The 13,691-nt window shown below is 45.5% G+C and overlaps 1 protein-coding gene across 2 annotated transcripts; it reads right to left on the bottom strand.

The window, feature by feature from the left end:
• Positions 1–289: 289 nt before the first annotated feature.
• On the bottom strand, positions 290–13,476 carry FAM53A (family with sequence similarity 53 member A). 2 transcript variants are annotated; one of them, XM_081005637.1, is made up of 5 exons: positions 13,328–13,476; positions 10,228–10,450; positions 8,761–8,815; positions 5,914–6,716; positions 290–1,613 (listed from the first exon to the last, which is right to left on the bottom strand). In XM_081005637.1, exons 2-5 carry the CDS (start codon positions 10,303–10,305, stop codon positions 1,293–1,295), a joined length of 1,257 nt encoding a protein of 418 aa, XP_080861763.1. In that variant the 5' UTR covers positions 10,306–10,450; positions 13,328–13,476; the 3' UTR covers positions 290–1,292. The 2 variants fall into 2 exon arrangements, with proteins under 2 accessions (XP_080861763.1, XP_080861764.1); XM_081005638.1 differs by having other exon boundaries at positions 5,914–6,713.
• Positions 13,477–13,691: the final 215 nt, after the last annotated feature.

The raw sequence follows: 13,691 nt of genomic DNA, 5'->3' as shown, positions 1-13,691 counted from the left end.
GGCTTAGTCATGCTGGCCACATGACCCAGAAGCTGTACGCCGGCTCCCTCGGCCAATAAAGCGAGATGAGCGCCGCAACCCCAGAGTTGGCCACGACTGGACCTAATGGTCAGGGGTCCCTTTACCTTTACCTTTAACCCTCCTCTCATTGTTGGGAAGTTTTGACCGCTACACGCAAGTCAAAGAACAGAGCTTCAAGCAACTTCCAATTCACAAAAGTGGGTTGTAAATAGAATACAAAAAATGTTACATAAATTCTTTTTTTAAAAAAAAAGAGTTCAGACAAAAGTGCAAAGCAAAATGTCATTTATTTAATTCAAGGACCAGCTTCCTTCTAATATTGCTGAAAATATTACCTCTTGGGGAACATCATTCCAAATTCCCTTCCTAGAAGTTCGTCAAGTGCTTTTTGTCATACATTCCTCTTAACCGCAGAAAGACCAAGGCAGTGGGCAACAACTGGCAATCCAATCCAGCATTGCTTCAGGCTACAAAACCATTTCAATCGGAAAAAGGTAACCGGAAGGTTTTGAGAGAGAGAATCATAGTGCTGGTTCACAGAAGGTGCTATGTGCCAACGTTTTCTATGCATGAATGTTCTTATGCCTTCTCGTGCCCTCTGTGTTCCCATGGGAAAAAATGGCACATGGATGGGAAGGTAAACCTGTATTCCCTTACACACGGCTGCTAAGATCTTCATGACTGGGCAGCTCTAAGAAAGACTACTTTGGCAATCAGGAATAACCTGGTATGTGTAAACTTCTGGCTCACATGCGGATTATTCCATGCAAAGACAGGCAAGCACAAGTCAAAAGGACATTCAGTGGCGACACTGGAGTGTGAACCAACTGTAACTCATACAGAAAGTCATTTCTACATGAAGTTCAAAGCAACCGACCAAACAAGCAGTTGCAGGTTTTGGATCAATCATGTAAGCCATTTGATTATGCTACTGACTTGCAAGTTAAACTCCTTAGCGAGAGACATTAAATCCTCAACAGGAATCACTACATCCAGGTTACAGCACAGAATGCCGTTCCAAGAATTACTGAGCTGGGGGGGGGGGGAGAGAGAAACACGAGACATTGGGAGTTGTCCAGATCCAAAGGATTTCTTGACCTACTGCCTCCTAAAGATCTACCATCCGGTGCTAAATGCCCTTATTATCCCCACTTGAAACATTTCCTACACGTTGGCAGCATGTACAAGCAGAAACTCACAGACATAGCAATGTTATCTGCTAACATTTCTGCCGGCAAAATAAAAATCCCATCTTCTGGCGTGCGTCTGTCTCAGTTGTTTTCGATCTGCTCTAGATCTAGACCCTCACAGTCCAGAGGAAAAATGCCTTCTTCGACACTCTCACAGTCACTGGTCTCCTCTTCACTTTCACACATAGCAGCCTCTTCCGTGGAAGCCTTTGTGCTGAAGCCGGCTTGCTGTAAGCCATGATGCTTGGTATCATCATCCTCTTCCCGGCTGAAATCGGGAGTATTTATGTTCATAAGGTCATTCGAGTCGCATGGAGATGAGACAATGGTCTTCATTTGTGCCTCGTCATTGTCATCATCCTCATAATCAAGCGAGCAGAGACTTTTTGAATTTCTTAGAGTCTGTAATTAAAAAGCACGCAATTAAAAATTACAGGGGAACCAAGAGGACAAAAACTTTAAAAAAGAATGGGAAAACATTATAATTTATTTAGGAGACCACCGTAAGCAGATGGAAACATTAGCAGGGTTCTAATCTCACTTGTAACGTAAAAAATACTATGGATAATATGGGTGGATACAAAATATAGATTATGAAATAGTATGCAGTTGAAAATGTTGGGGAAGTCTCGAGATTCAGAGAAATCTTTATATACGGGTATGTATTTGGTATTGTTATCAACTTTTATTTGTAAAATGAAATAAAAATGATTTGAAAAAAATAAAAATTAAAAGCATGCAATTAAAAATTATAGGGGGTAAACCAAGGGGCATACTACAGTTATAGTACAAGCAAATTTTGAACAATTGTTTCCATCTATACCAGTTAGCATTTGTTCTTGGTTCAACAAAAATGATCCATCTAGTCGCTGAGGAATAATGTATGCAATATTCTACATTTTAATACAACAGTATGTAACTGTGAAGCTTTACACGTGCTTTGGAAAACAATTCCTTTATAGCTTTACTCTACGTGCAGCAAGTACAGAACTTTTGCCACCCCAACAGAGGAAGCCAACATTGGCTCAGGCAAACATCGTAGGCATGGGAGTGAGGGCTGTCTTTAGCATATGCGCCGCCGGGGTGAAAAGATCCGCCCAGCGGCCCCAAATTTAGTAAATTTTGTGTGTGCAGCGCCGTTGAGAATGACAAGCACAGCCATTGTAAATGGTAAATGAGCGCACGAAGTTGAAAAGTCCTTTAGTGAAACAGTAGATATACATTTCGGTAATACCTAGGTATATATGTATTTTGTTTTTCTAGCTTGATCAAAAACTATTTATTATTTCATAACAGGTAGATAGTTAAGAGCTTAGGCGGCTTCAGCGGTGGGCATCTGGCGCCCCCCAGAATTTGGCGCCCAGCTGCCCTGCACCCCATGCACCCCCAGGTAAAGACGGCCCTGATGGGAGTTCATGCAAAGCCTCTGGGTGTATGTTTAATGCCTAATGATGTATCTGCTTGCATTGCCACTGTTAACGCATGCACACCTCTATTCGGTCATTAATTGGGCCCTGATGAGATCAAAGGGATACGTTTGACCACCATGGCACACTGGTAATTTAAGGTCCGTATAGTTAAAGCTATGGTTTTCCCAGTAGTGATGTATGGAAGTGAGAGCTGGACCATAAAGAAGGCTGATAGCCGAAGAATCGATGCTTTTGAATTCTGGTGCTGGAGGAGACTCTTGAGAGAGTCCCATGGACTGCAAGAAGATCAAACCTATCCATTCTGAAGGAAATCGGCCCTGAGTGCTCACTGGAAGGACAGATCCTGGAGCTGAGGCTCCAATACTTTGGCCACCTCATGAGAAGAGAAGACTGCCTGGAAAAGACCCTGATGCTGGGAAAGATGGAGGGCACAAGGAGAAGGGGACGACAGAGGATGAGATGGTTGGACAGTGTTCTCGAAGCTACCAGCATGAGTTTGACCAAACTGCGGGAGGCAGTGGAAGACAGGAGGGCCTGGCGTGCTCTGGTCCATGGGGTCACGAAGAGTCAGACACGACTAAACAACTAAACAACAACAGTATTTCACAGTGGCGAGGACCCTTTCCTGGTCACACTGGCCACAAACATGGGCTTGGGAATCCCATTTTGCTACTGAACATCCTATTGTCTATAACAGAGAAGTGTTAACGATCCAGTATTTTTCTCTCTCTATGGGTGTCAAGAAATTTTGAAATGTGTTAGTATGAATTGTCTTGAGATCCCATAGAACAATGATTGCCAACCTCTTTAGATGATTGGGCTCATTGCACATTCTGAGCGTTGTGAAGTCCAGTGACAACATGGCTGCCACAGGTATGTGGCATAACACAAAATTTCGAGTCTGTACAATCATGGTTCCCTCCGCCATAGCTGTATTTTGAGGCTAGAGAAAACTTGACCTATTGAATTTCTGCCTGCCATGCAGCTTTTAAAGGCACAAAAAACCCAGTCCCCCACCACAACGCTAACCCTAAAACAGAGCCTAGGCTACCATCCTGTCCACTTAGTTGTTAGTAAGTCCCAGTAAACACAGACAGATTTACTTCTGAGTAGACAGTTACAGCACTGTACTGTACTGTGAACTATACAGCTGATTATTAAGGAGAGCCTGGTATCATAGTAGTCCCTAGTCTCACATGCCTAAGCCTCTCCACAATTTTTTCACAATTTTAAATTTTAAAGGATTAATCACTGCTCTTTAGCCTAAATGTAGACATCAGATTAAGCACATTTCCCACCCTCCATGAACACCTAGATAAGAAAGCAGGTGATCCATTGGCCAATCATGCCCTGCAGTATCTACCCTCTTTTTTGACCCTTGCAAACTCCTCCATTCAAGGAGCCTATGCCCCCCCCCCCCGATGCTTAATGGGACACACTAGGGCATGGGTAGGCAAACTAAGGCCTGGGGGCCGGATCTGGCCCAATCACCTTCTCAATCTGGCCCACGGACGGTCCAGGAATCAGTGTGTTTTTACATGAGTAGAATGTGTCCTTTTATTTAAAATGCATCTCTGGGTTATTTCTGGGGCATAGGAATTCGTTCAGATAGATAGATAGATAGATAGTCAGTCCGGCCCACCACAAGGTCTGAGGGACAGTGGACCGGCCCCCTGCTGAAAGTTTGCTGACTAGGGCAGCACTGCCAACCGGCACCACCTAGATCTAGCACAAACTCCCAATTTTTTAATATATTTTTTTAAAAAAAAACAACACTAGCTACAACTAGCAGTAGTTATTCCTCTGTTTTGAACTGGCGGAAGCTAAGCAGGACCAGCTACAGTTTTAGGGATCCTGAGCAGTGCACCCTTATTCCGCCCGCGCCCCATCGCACATGCTCACCGACAATGCTTACTGGGTAGCAAGATGGTCCTGCAGCGGCAGTAAAATGGGAAGCAGCAGCCCCAAGGCCTGACATAGCAACCCTCCAGAGTGAAGAGCACTGTCAGAGAATTAGAATGGCTGCTTTCTGTAGCTGACCAGCAAGCAGTCCTCTCAACACTAGGCCGCAAAAAGGAAAAAGGTTAGAGCCCCCCACCTGGCCCAGTGCAGTCAGCGGACAGCAGCAGGGGACCCTGCTATGACCTCAGCAGTTGCCCCCCTGGGTGATGATCCTGACCCTGCCTTCAAGGCCAATGGACAACTTTACTCATGAAGGGCTGCAGCTACTGGGATTTACATTTTTGCTGGAGGACACCTTGGAGATTGTATCTGAACCCTGTTAAATGATTAGATACAATGGTTTTTTATGAAAGTTGTTACGCATATGTTTGCATAAACCAATTGGCTTAAGTATGTAATGATAATGATGATGATGATGATAATAATAATAATAATTCTACTGTTTGTGGCCTGCCCATCTGGCTGTGTTTCCCCAGGCACTCTGGGCGGCTTCCAGCAAAATATAAAAAATAAAATGTCAGACATTAAAAACCTCCCAGAACGGGACTGCCTTTAGATGTCTTCTAAAAGCTGTGTAATTCTTTATCTCCCTGACATCTGATGGGAGGCCGTTCCATGGGGAGGGCGCCACTGCCGAGAAGGCCCTCTGCCTGGTATTGCTTTCAAGTCTCACTTGAAAAATTAAGATTACTACAACGACAGTTTCTCCAACTCACTGGGTAGATAACTTGGATTTTGAGATAATCGCCTGCCACAAAAGCCAATTCAAAATTTCAGGGAACAAATCCTGCTTTTTCTTTTTTTTCAACTTTGTGTAATGCCACAGTATTTATCCCCTCCCCAGAAGGTGTAAAAAGGCACTAGATTAACAGAGGAACTAGAGACCTAGCTAAAAAGGACCGTCCTATTTGTAGCTGTATAAAGGTAAAGGGACCCCTGACCATTAGGTCCAGTCGTGGCCGACTCTAGGGTTGCGGCACTCATCTCGCTTTATTGGCCAAGGGAGCCGGCATACAGCTTCCGGGTCATGTGGCCAGCATGACTTCTGGCGAACCAGAGCAGCGAAAGGAAACGTTGTTTACCTTCCCGCTGGAGTGGTACCTATTTATCTACGTGCACTTTGACGTGCTTTCGAACTGCTGGTTGTCAGGAGCAGGGACCGAGCAACGGGAGCTCACCCCGTCGCGGGGATTCAAACCGCCGACCTTCTGATCGGCAAGTCCTAGGCTCTGTGGTTTAACCCACAGCGCCACCTGCGTCCCTTTTAATAGCTGTATAGCATAGGTTTAAATGCAGACAGACAATCTCACCCGAGTCATTTTTAAAAAGTCCAACGAGGGGCGATTCCATCGGACGTCTTCTTCTCGCCTACGCTTGAGTCTGCTTTTCTTCTCATTGAGGACACAAGGCTGTGAGCGGCATCTCAGTAAACCCTGACGCCGACTGAGCTCTGGTGTGGAAGTGGGAGTGCTGCTGGCGGAGGACAAGTTATTTCCCGTCCCAGTAATATGCTCCTGGGACAGGGAAAGGCGGCGTCTCGGATTAAAGTCGTAAGACCTTCCGGAATTCCAACGAATACTCGAAGTGGAGCTTCCTTCGCTGCAGTCTACAAAGCCACTGCTAGCAGAGGACGGCCTGGGAACAGGGGAAGTGTTGAGGTTGGCGATTTGGATGACATTATTCCAAGAATGCCCACAGTGGGGCAGGCCGATGCATGTGTTTGGCTTTGAAGCGGTGCTCCCGTGGCTATTGCATCGCTGCAAAGTGGTGCTGCCTCCGCTGTTGCACCGCCTCTTCGACACAGGAGTCCAGATCTTTGAGCTGCCAGGTTTCCATGGCGATCGGCACCGAACCAGCTCATCTGGTTCGGAGAGCGACCTGCAGTGGCGTTTGGTAGGGGGCGTCAGCGGGTGCCTGGACTTCTCGTTCAGACTGAGTTCACTTATCCATCCCGAGACGAGAGACTGGCCCGGCGATTCTTGCTGCCAGTGTAAATCCACACGGGTCGCGCTCGAACTGAAAGGACACAACGGCAAAGAGCAAACGGACTTCTTGTTTGGTTCAGTTCTGGCCCGACAGTCCCCATGCGATGAATTCCAAGGGCCTTCTGCTGCTGAGCGGAAATGGGGGTGAAAAAGAAAGGAAAATGTTTGCCATCAAGTCAGCAGTATTATTAATTTTATGCCACAAAGCGAGGGGAGGGAGGGAGGGAGGGAGGGAGGGAGGGAGGGAGGGAAAGGGCAAACATTCCACTACTCTTTTTATTTTCTTCGAACAATGCTAATAAACATTCCCACGAGGTGGCTTCAAAAAGCAAGGTAACAGAGCTTGTGAAACATAAACCCATTGTTCTATAGCACATCACCTGACTTACACCAGGAGGCATTTCATCTGCATACTATAGTAAAATACTTCTTCACAGCAGTTTAAATTTAAGGTTTTATTTCAACATCTCTAGTATTAACATGCCCAATCTTAAAGTAATTAAAGGTAAAGGTAAAGGGACCCCTGACCATTAGGTCCAGTCATGACCGACTCTGGGGTTGTGGCGCTCATCTCGCTTTATTGGCAGAGGGAGCCGGCGTACAGCTTCCGGGTCATGTGGCCAGCATGACTAAGCCGCTTCTGGCGAACCAGAACAGCGCACGGAAACGCCGTTTACCTTCCCGCCGGAGCGGTACCTATTTATCTACTTGCACTTTGAGGTGCTTTCCAACTGCTATGTTGGCAGGAGCAGGGACCAAACAACGGGAGCTCACCCCGTCGCGGGGATTCGAACCGCCGACCTTTTGATCGGCAAGTAAGGTAGCTTTAATTTTCATACGATTATGCTGGTATCTACGGTTGTTTTTTCATGGTAATGGGTTCTTTATTTTGAACTGTTGTGTTTCCCTGATGTTTTGCCTGCTTGCTTCATTATGCTATCATGAAGCAATACAACCACATGCGGCTAGGTACCAGCCTCTTCAAACTGTTTCGTTTCTTTCCAAATATAGTCTGGCTTCTTTCTCGGAATGCCTTGCGGTCCATTCATCTCTCACATTCATGAAAATATACATGAAAAACACTGGGTTTCACAAAGTTTAGCGTCTCTATAGAAAGTTGTATTAGCCCAAAATGCAGCCAACAGCAAGCTTCTGTCTTGAAAATAGGAAAGCCAAAGAATTTGGCTGAGAGTCCTGGAATAATAATAATAATAATAATAATAATAATAATAATTTTATTATTATTTATACCCTGCCCATCTGGCTGGGTTTCCCCAGCCACTCTGGGCAGCTCTCATTAGAACATTAAAAACAGAATAAAACTTCAAACATTAAAAACTTCCCTAAACAGGGCTACCTTCAGATGTCTTCTAAAAGCCAGATAGTTGTTTATTTCTTTGACATCTGATGGGAGGGTGTTCCACAGGGCAGGCGCCACCACCGAGAAGGCCCTCTGCCTGGTTCCCTGTAACCTCACTTCTTGCAGGGAGGGAACCGCCAGAAGGCCCTCGGAGCTGGACCTCAGTGTCCAGGCTGAACGATGGGGGTGGAGACACTCCTTCAGGTATACTGGACCGAGGCCTTCCGCACCCCTCCAAGCCTGGGAGGCAGGGCATGGATGGACTCCAGCTACAAAGTGGAGGCTGCTGAACGGACACTTGGGCTGCTGTGCTGTTTGGGGGATTTTGTGGGGGGAGAGTCGTTGCTGTTGGTTTTTTGTATCTTTATTTTAGTTCAAAACTAAAATATTTTAGTTTCCTCATATCATTCATATGGAAATTGTTCAGTTTAGTTTTGTATTTTTAAATGTTTAATTTATGGTTATTGACTACTTTTGTTATGTTGTAGCAGTGTATTTTTTTCATGTTGTAAGCTTCCTTGAGCATGGTGTGAACTATGGAAAAGCGGCACACAAATAAAATAATGTGTGTGTTAATGAAACACACAACAAATAGGTAATTAAACAAATAAAAGCAAGTGAGACCGGCTACAAAATGTTGCAGAACAGAAGCTCCTACTCAAAATATTGCCTCCTCACACCCACCCCAGGTTTTCCCATTTCCCTTCGGTCACCAAGCATTCTGTGCCCAAACAACAACAGCTTGCTCCATGCTATTTCTTCGTTATATTTAGAACATGATCTCAAAAACAGCCCAAAATCTTGGAACTTACCACTGATTTCAAATGGAAGCAGGCTATGACTTTCATTCTGCTTCTCAGATGAGTACTGAAATAAGAGAAAGATAAATACTGTACAGTTCTCCAAGTGAAGTTGTCAGTTGGTTAGTGGTTCCCCCCATTTTGAAATAAAACAGCAAGCAGCAATGCCTATCAAGGCTAAGCTATATGCATGTATACTTTACTCAGAAGCACGTTCCACTGAGTTCAATAAGGCTTACTCCCAAATATACATACTTAAATACTTACAGTCCTTCCCTCCATAAATCACACTGTTAGAAATCCACCTAAGGCTTTTGAATTGAATATTGCGCTTCACAAATAGACATCTAGACCCCCGATAATAAATATCTGATGCAAAATGATAACCCTGTCAAATCACTTTGTAACTGTGATTAAAACATTCAATTAAAACAGATTAAAGCAGAACACTGCCCACTAAGTCCAACAAGATCATTTAAATTCAAAAGAGAGCCTCTCAATAAGGGTGAAGTAATTCGAAGAAAGCTGAAAAGCAGGAGCGATAGGACTGTCAAGCGCATTGTTTGTGCAGGTGCAAGGAAACACCAATGTGCAGAAAATTCACACAAAGGGATAGAGAGGCCTCCTGGGGACATCACCCTCAAATTATGGATTCAAATTCAAGTTCCTTTCAGAAGAATTGCGAGATCTACCCATTTGTGTTCACCTTTGGGGTTTAGGGTTAAGCTGGGAAAGGTTATGGGGAAATTGAGCAATCCTTTCTGTACAGCTGGGCAGGGGGACGTTATATGCTGTGGTCTAAACCACTGAGCCTAGGCTTGCTGATCGAAAGGTCGCGGTTCGAATCCCCATGACGGGATGAGCTCCCATTGCTCGGTCCCAGCTCCTGCCAACCTAGCAGTTTGAAAGCACGTCAAAGTGCAAGTAGATAAGTAGGTACCAGTCCAGCGGGAACGCAAACGGTGTTTCCGTGCGCTGCTCTGGTTTCGCCAAAAGCGGCTTACGTCATGCTGGCCACATGACCCAGAAAAACTGTCTGCGGACAAACGTTGGCTCCCTTGGCCTGTAAAGCGAGATAAGCGCCGCAACCCCAGAGTCGTTTGCGACTGGACTTAACTATCAGGGGTCCTTTACCTTTTTATGTACCTGCTAAAGCAGATCAAGGCATTTTGGAAGTTTATGGCATTGCCAACTTTTTGGGAAAAACTGACCAGGGCTCTGTTCAGACCCTGCACCTCTATCACGCAGCATGGCTTTTCTGGAGGGGCAGAGAGGGAATCCTCTCTTTTGGAGCAACTAAAGCTGATTGCTGCTGCCTCCATAGTAAAAGGGGGAAAGCCTACTCCCAAAGCAATGTGGAGCACCCATCACGAAAAAGGGAAAACTGCCATGCCTCCACCTAAATGCAATTCATACGCTCGGGAATATTTCCCTCCCCTAAGATGCACACTCTATGATAATGCACAAGGATATTCTTACCAGATTAATATTGAATGTTTTACATGCCAGGTCATCCAAAGTCTGATTTTGCAGCTTTTCTGTTATTAGCGTTACCATGGTCTCTTGCTGCTTACACTTTTGAGTGCTGGAGGCACATGCGCCTTCTTCCAGTATTAGCCAACCACTTCTGGGTATGGGCACTTCAGAAGTTTTGCCTTCATCTTCTAGATGGGTACAGTTCCTCAGTGCGTTGTGTACATTTCTAAAAAAAACAAGTAACAAATATTTAGCTTAAGCACGATTGGGTAACTACATGAAGTTTTCTGCAGCTGCATCAGATATTCAAAGCTCAAGACAAAGATACATTCCAACCGATCTGCATGCTACAAAAAAAAATTATCTGCTCTAGTAGAACCCAAATCAGGAAGATTAACTGGAAAGGACTCCCATTCAGGCTTGGTCACAGTTTAAGAGCAGAAACACACCTAATGGCTGCCACTAAGATAGCATCACAAAAGGGTCTACTCACAATGATGTGCACAGAAAACTTTCCACTCCTACGGTTTTCTATGGAAAAATATATACTTTTCTAAAAATGTTTCATAAAAATTAGTAACTTAATGAACAGATGCAGTACCAAGGCAAACTAGGCCAGGACTGGAGAACTGGATTTGGGCAGCAGGCCAGATCCTTATTTTCCCTAGCACTCCCCATGGACCAAGAGACTCATTGTTTGCCGATGTGGTTTGAAATCAAAGTATGCCAGAAAGCACACAGCCCTGTGCTTTGCAAGCCCCAGCAATCAGTTGATCATCTTTGTCCAGTGCTTAGCATGCTCACATTTTTAGCAATGTTGCGTCTTTACCTCCCCACAACTGAAAACATAAATACAGTATGAAGTGCCGGGCAGGCGGTCATATCTTGGCTGAAATGGCCTGGAGGATCAATGTAGGTTTGAAGCTTAAAATTCCACATTTCACAGTTTTAATTAACTTTTCCCAGGCATGCATGTATCTGAAGAAGTGTGCATGCACACAAAAGCTTATACCCAGAACAAACATAGTTGGTCTCTAAGGTGCTACTGGACATTTAAAAAAAAAAAAAATTTCCCCAGGCAACTATCTCTGAGAAGTGTGACATTTCTGTCATGCACAACCATTTGGCCATGCTAAAATCAGTAAGTTAATATTTTTCAGATAATCTGAACACACCCTATTGAACTGCATACTTTCTCTGAATAAAAAGAGGTAGAAAACAACCCTTCAACCCTCTTCACTCTCATTTTAACACAGTCTCATTTCTCTTGGGAATTTGTGGCCCCTTTTTACCGGGACATCATTGATTGTCATAACTATGACAACTCTGAGAGAAGATATGATAGCCAACAACAAATATCTAAAGAGTTGTCATGTGTAAGATGGAGCAAGTTTTCTCCTGCTCTGGAAGGTAGGGCCTGTATCAATGGGTTCAAGTTACAAGAAGGGAGATTCTGACCAAACAGGAAGAACTTTCTGACAGTAAGAGCTGTTTGACAGTGGATCAGACTCCCATGAGAAATGGTGGACTCTCTTTCCTTGGTGGTTTTTAAGCAAAGGTTGGATAGGCGTCTGTCATGTATGATCTAGCTGAGATTCCTGCATCGCTGGGGATCTACGATTCTATGATGTTGGGAGCTCCTGGAGAAGATGTGATCTAGGTTCAAGTTAGAAAATTGCACCAGAATGGCTTCATATTTCTTATGGAATATGGCACATCTGATAATTTGCACCACTGCTTTCTTACATGGGATCATTAGCTGAAAAGCAATGGTAACTGATAAGCATCTTTTGCCTGCATGTTTTATGATGGATTACATATTACAATTAACTTTTCTCTGAACTCTCACAAGCTGCGCAAGTAAAAAATGGATAAGAGTTCTGTGGAACTGAAGCAGTACTGGTCCAATTAAATATCATTGGACAAATAAAACACTTAAAGGTCTCCAACCATTTGCCTCAGAAACAATAATAACTACTATCATTATCATACATTATAATAATGATCATTTATTATAACTATTATCATCACCATTTATAAAAATTCGTATACCACCCTTCATCCATAGATCTCAGGGTGGCTCACAACATAAAACTGCAAGATAAAAAACACAAATACACAATAAACATAAGAACAAAAATGAACCAAGAAAAGTATCATTTCCGCTGTTGTTTGGAACAGGCTGAAGCAGTAGTTAGTAATCACACACAATGATGTATAATTTATCGAAAAGAAATGCCTCCCAGTATAGTTTGAAATGTGAAAGAAACAGCTTTTCATTTTTATGGAAGTGTTGCTTTACTTTTTAGGTAAGCCATGGGAAGCGGGGACAGGGTCCCTGGACGCTGTTGGACTACAACTCCCATCATTCCTGACTGTCGGTCCTGCTGACTAGGGATGGTGGGAGTTATAGTCCAACAAGATATAGGAACGCGCCCCCCCCCCATACACCTCGACGTTGAGAAAGGCTGCTTTAGATCAACGGATTTTGCGAAGTCTCTAACGGGACCCCCGCCCCCCCCGCCCGCAAAGCATCGGATTTTACTCCAGGTACCAAAGGCAAGCCGTGAAGAGTTTACAGCACGCCTCCCCCGCCCCTCACAAACACCAACACCCCCCCAAGCTCCTCACATTGAATAACATTGCCCCCCCACACCCCTCACAAACCAACCCCCCCCAACTCCTCACATTGAATAACATTGCCCCCCCACGCCCCTCACAAACCAACACCCCCCCAAACTCCTCACATTGAATAACATTGCCCCCCCACGCCCCCCACAAACCAACACCCCCCAAGCTCCTCACATTGAATAACATTGCCCCCCCACGCCCCTCACAAAAGAACACCCCCCCAAAACTCCTCACATTGAATAACATTGCCCCCCCACGCCCCTCACAAACCAACACCCCCCCCAAACTCCTCACATTGAATAACATTGGGCGCCCAACCCCCCAAAAGGCAATTATTTACAACGCTACTAAACCGCGTGCGCGTGTCGAAGGACCGGGGCCCGTTCCTCTTCCGGCCCAGCGTCGACGCGTGTCCCCCGTTTCCCACGTTACTTCGCCTCACGCATCACAAACAAGGAAAGCCGCAGCTTACCCTCTGCGCAAGCGGCAGCAGCCCTCACGGGCCAGTTATGGGACTCTCGGCGGCGGCCGCTTACCAGCCCCTCACCACAGCCGCCGCTGCCGAGCAGCTGAGTGGAGGAGCTCCGCGTTGACCGAGGAACAAAACACAGCAAGCCCCGCCCCTCGGAGCCGGCCGGCCGCTTCCCATTGGCCGGCTTCGCCGCCTCCGCCGCGCGCTGACCTCTCACCCCGTCGCCTTGAGCGGCGGGAGACAGGCTCTGACTCCGCCCACCGCCCGCGACCTGCGGGCAACTGCCGGCCTGCCCCGCCCACTGGGCCCTTCAAGAGCAGGCACTGCGCATGCTCGAGCCAGAGGCGGCCTTTTACAGGTTTTC

Source organism: Podarcis pityusensis, assembly GCF_964106645.2.
Source record: "Podarcis pityusensis genome assembly, chromosome: 5".
NCBI classification, from domain to species: domain Eukaryota; kingdom Metazoa; phylum Chordata; class Lepidosauria; order Squamata; family Lacertidae; genus Podarcis; species Podarcis pityusensis.
Note: the sequence above shows the minus strand (reverse complement) of the source record. Positions and strands in the feature narration are given on the sequence as shown.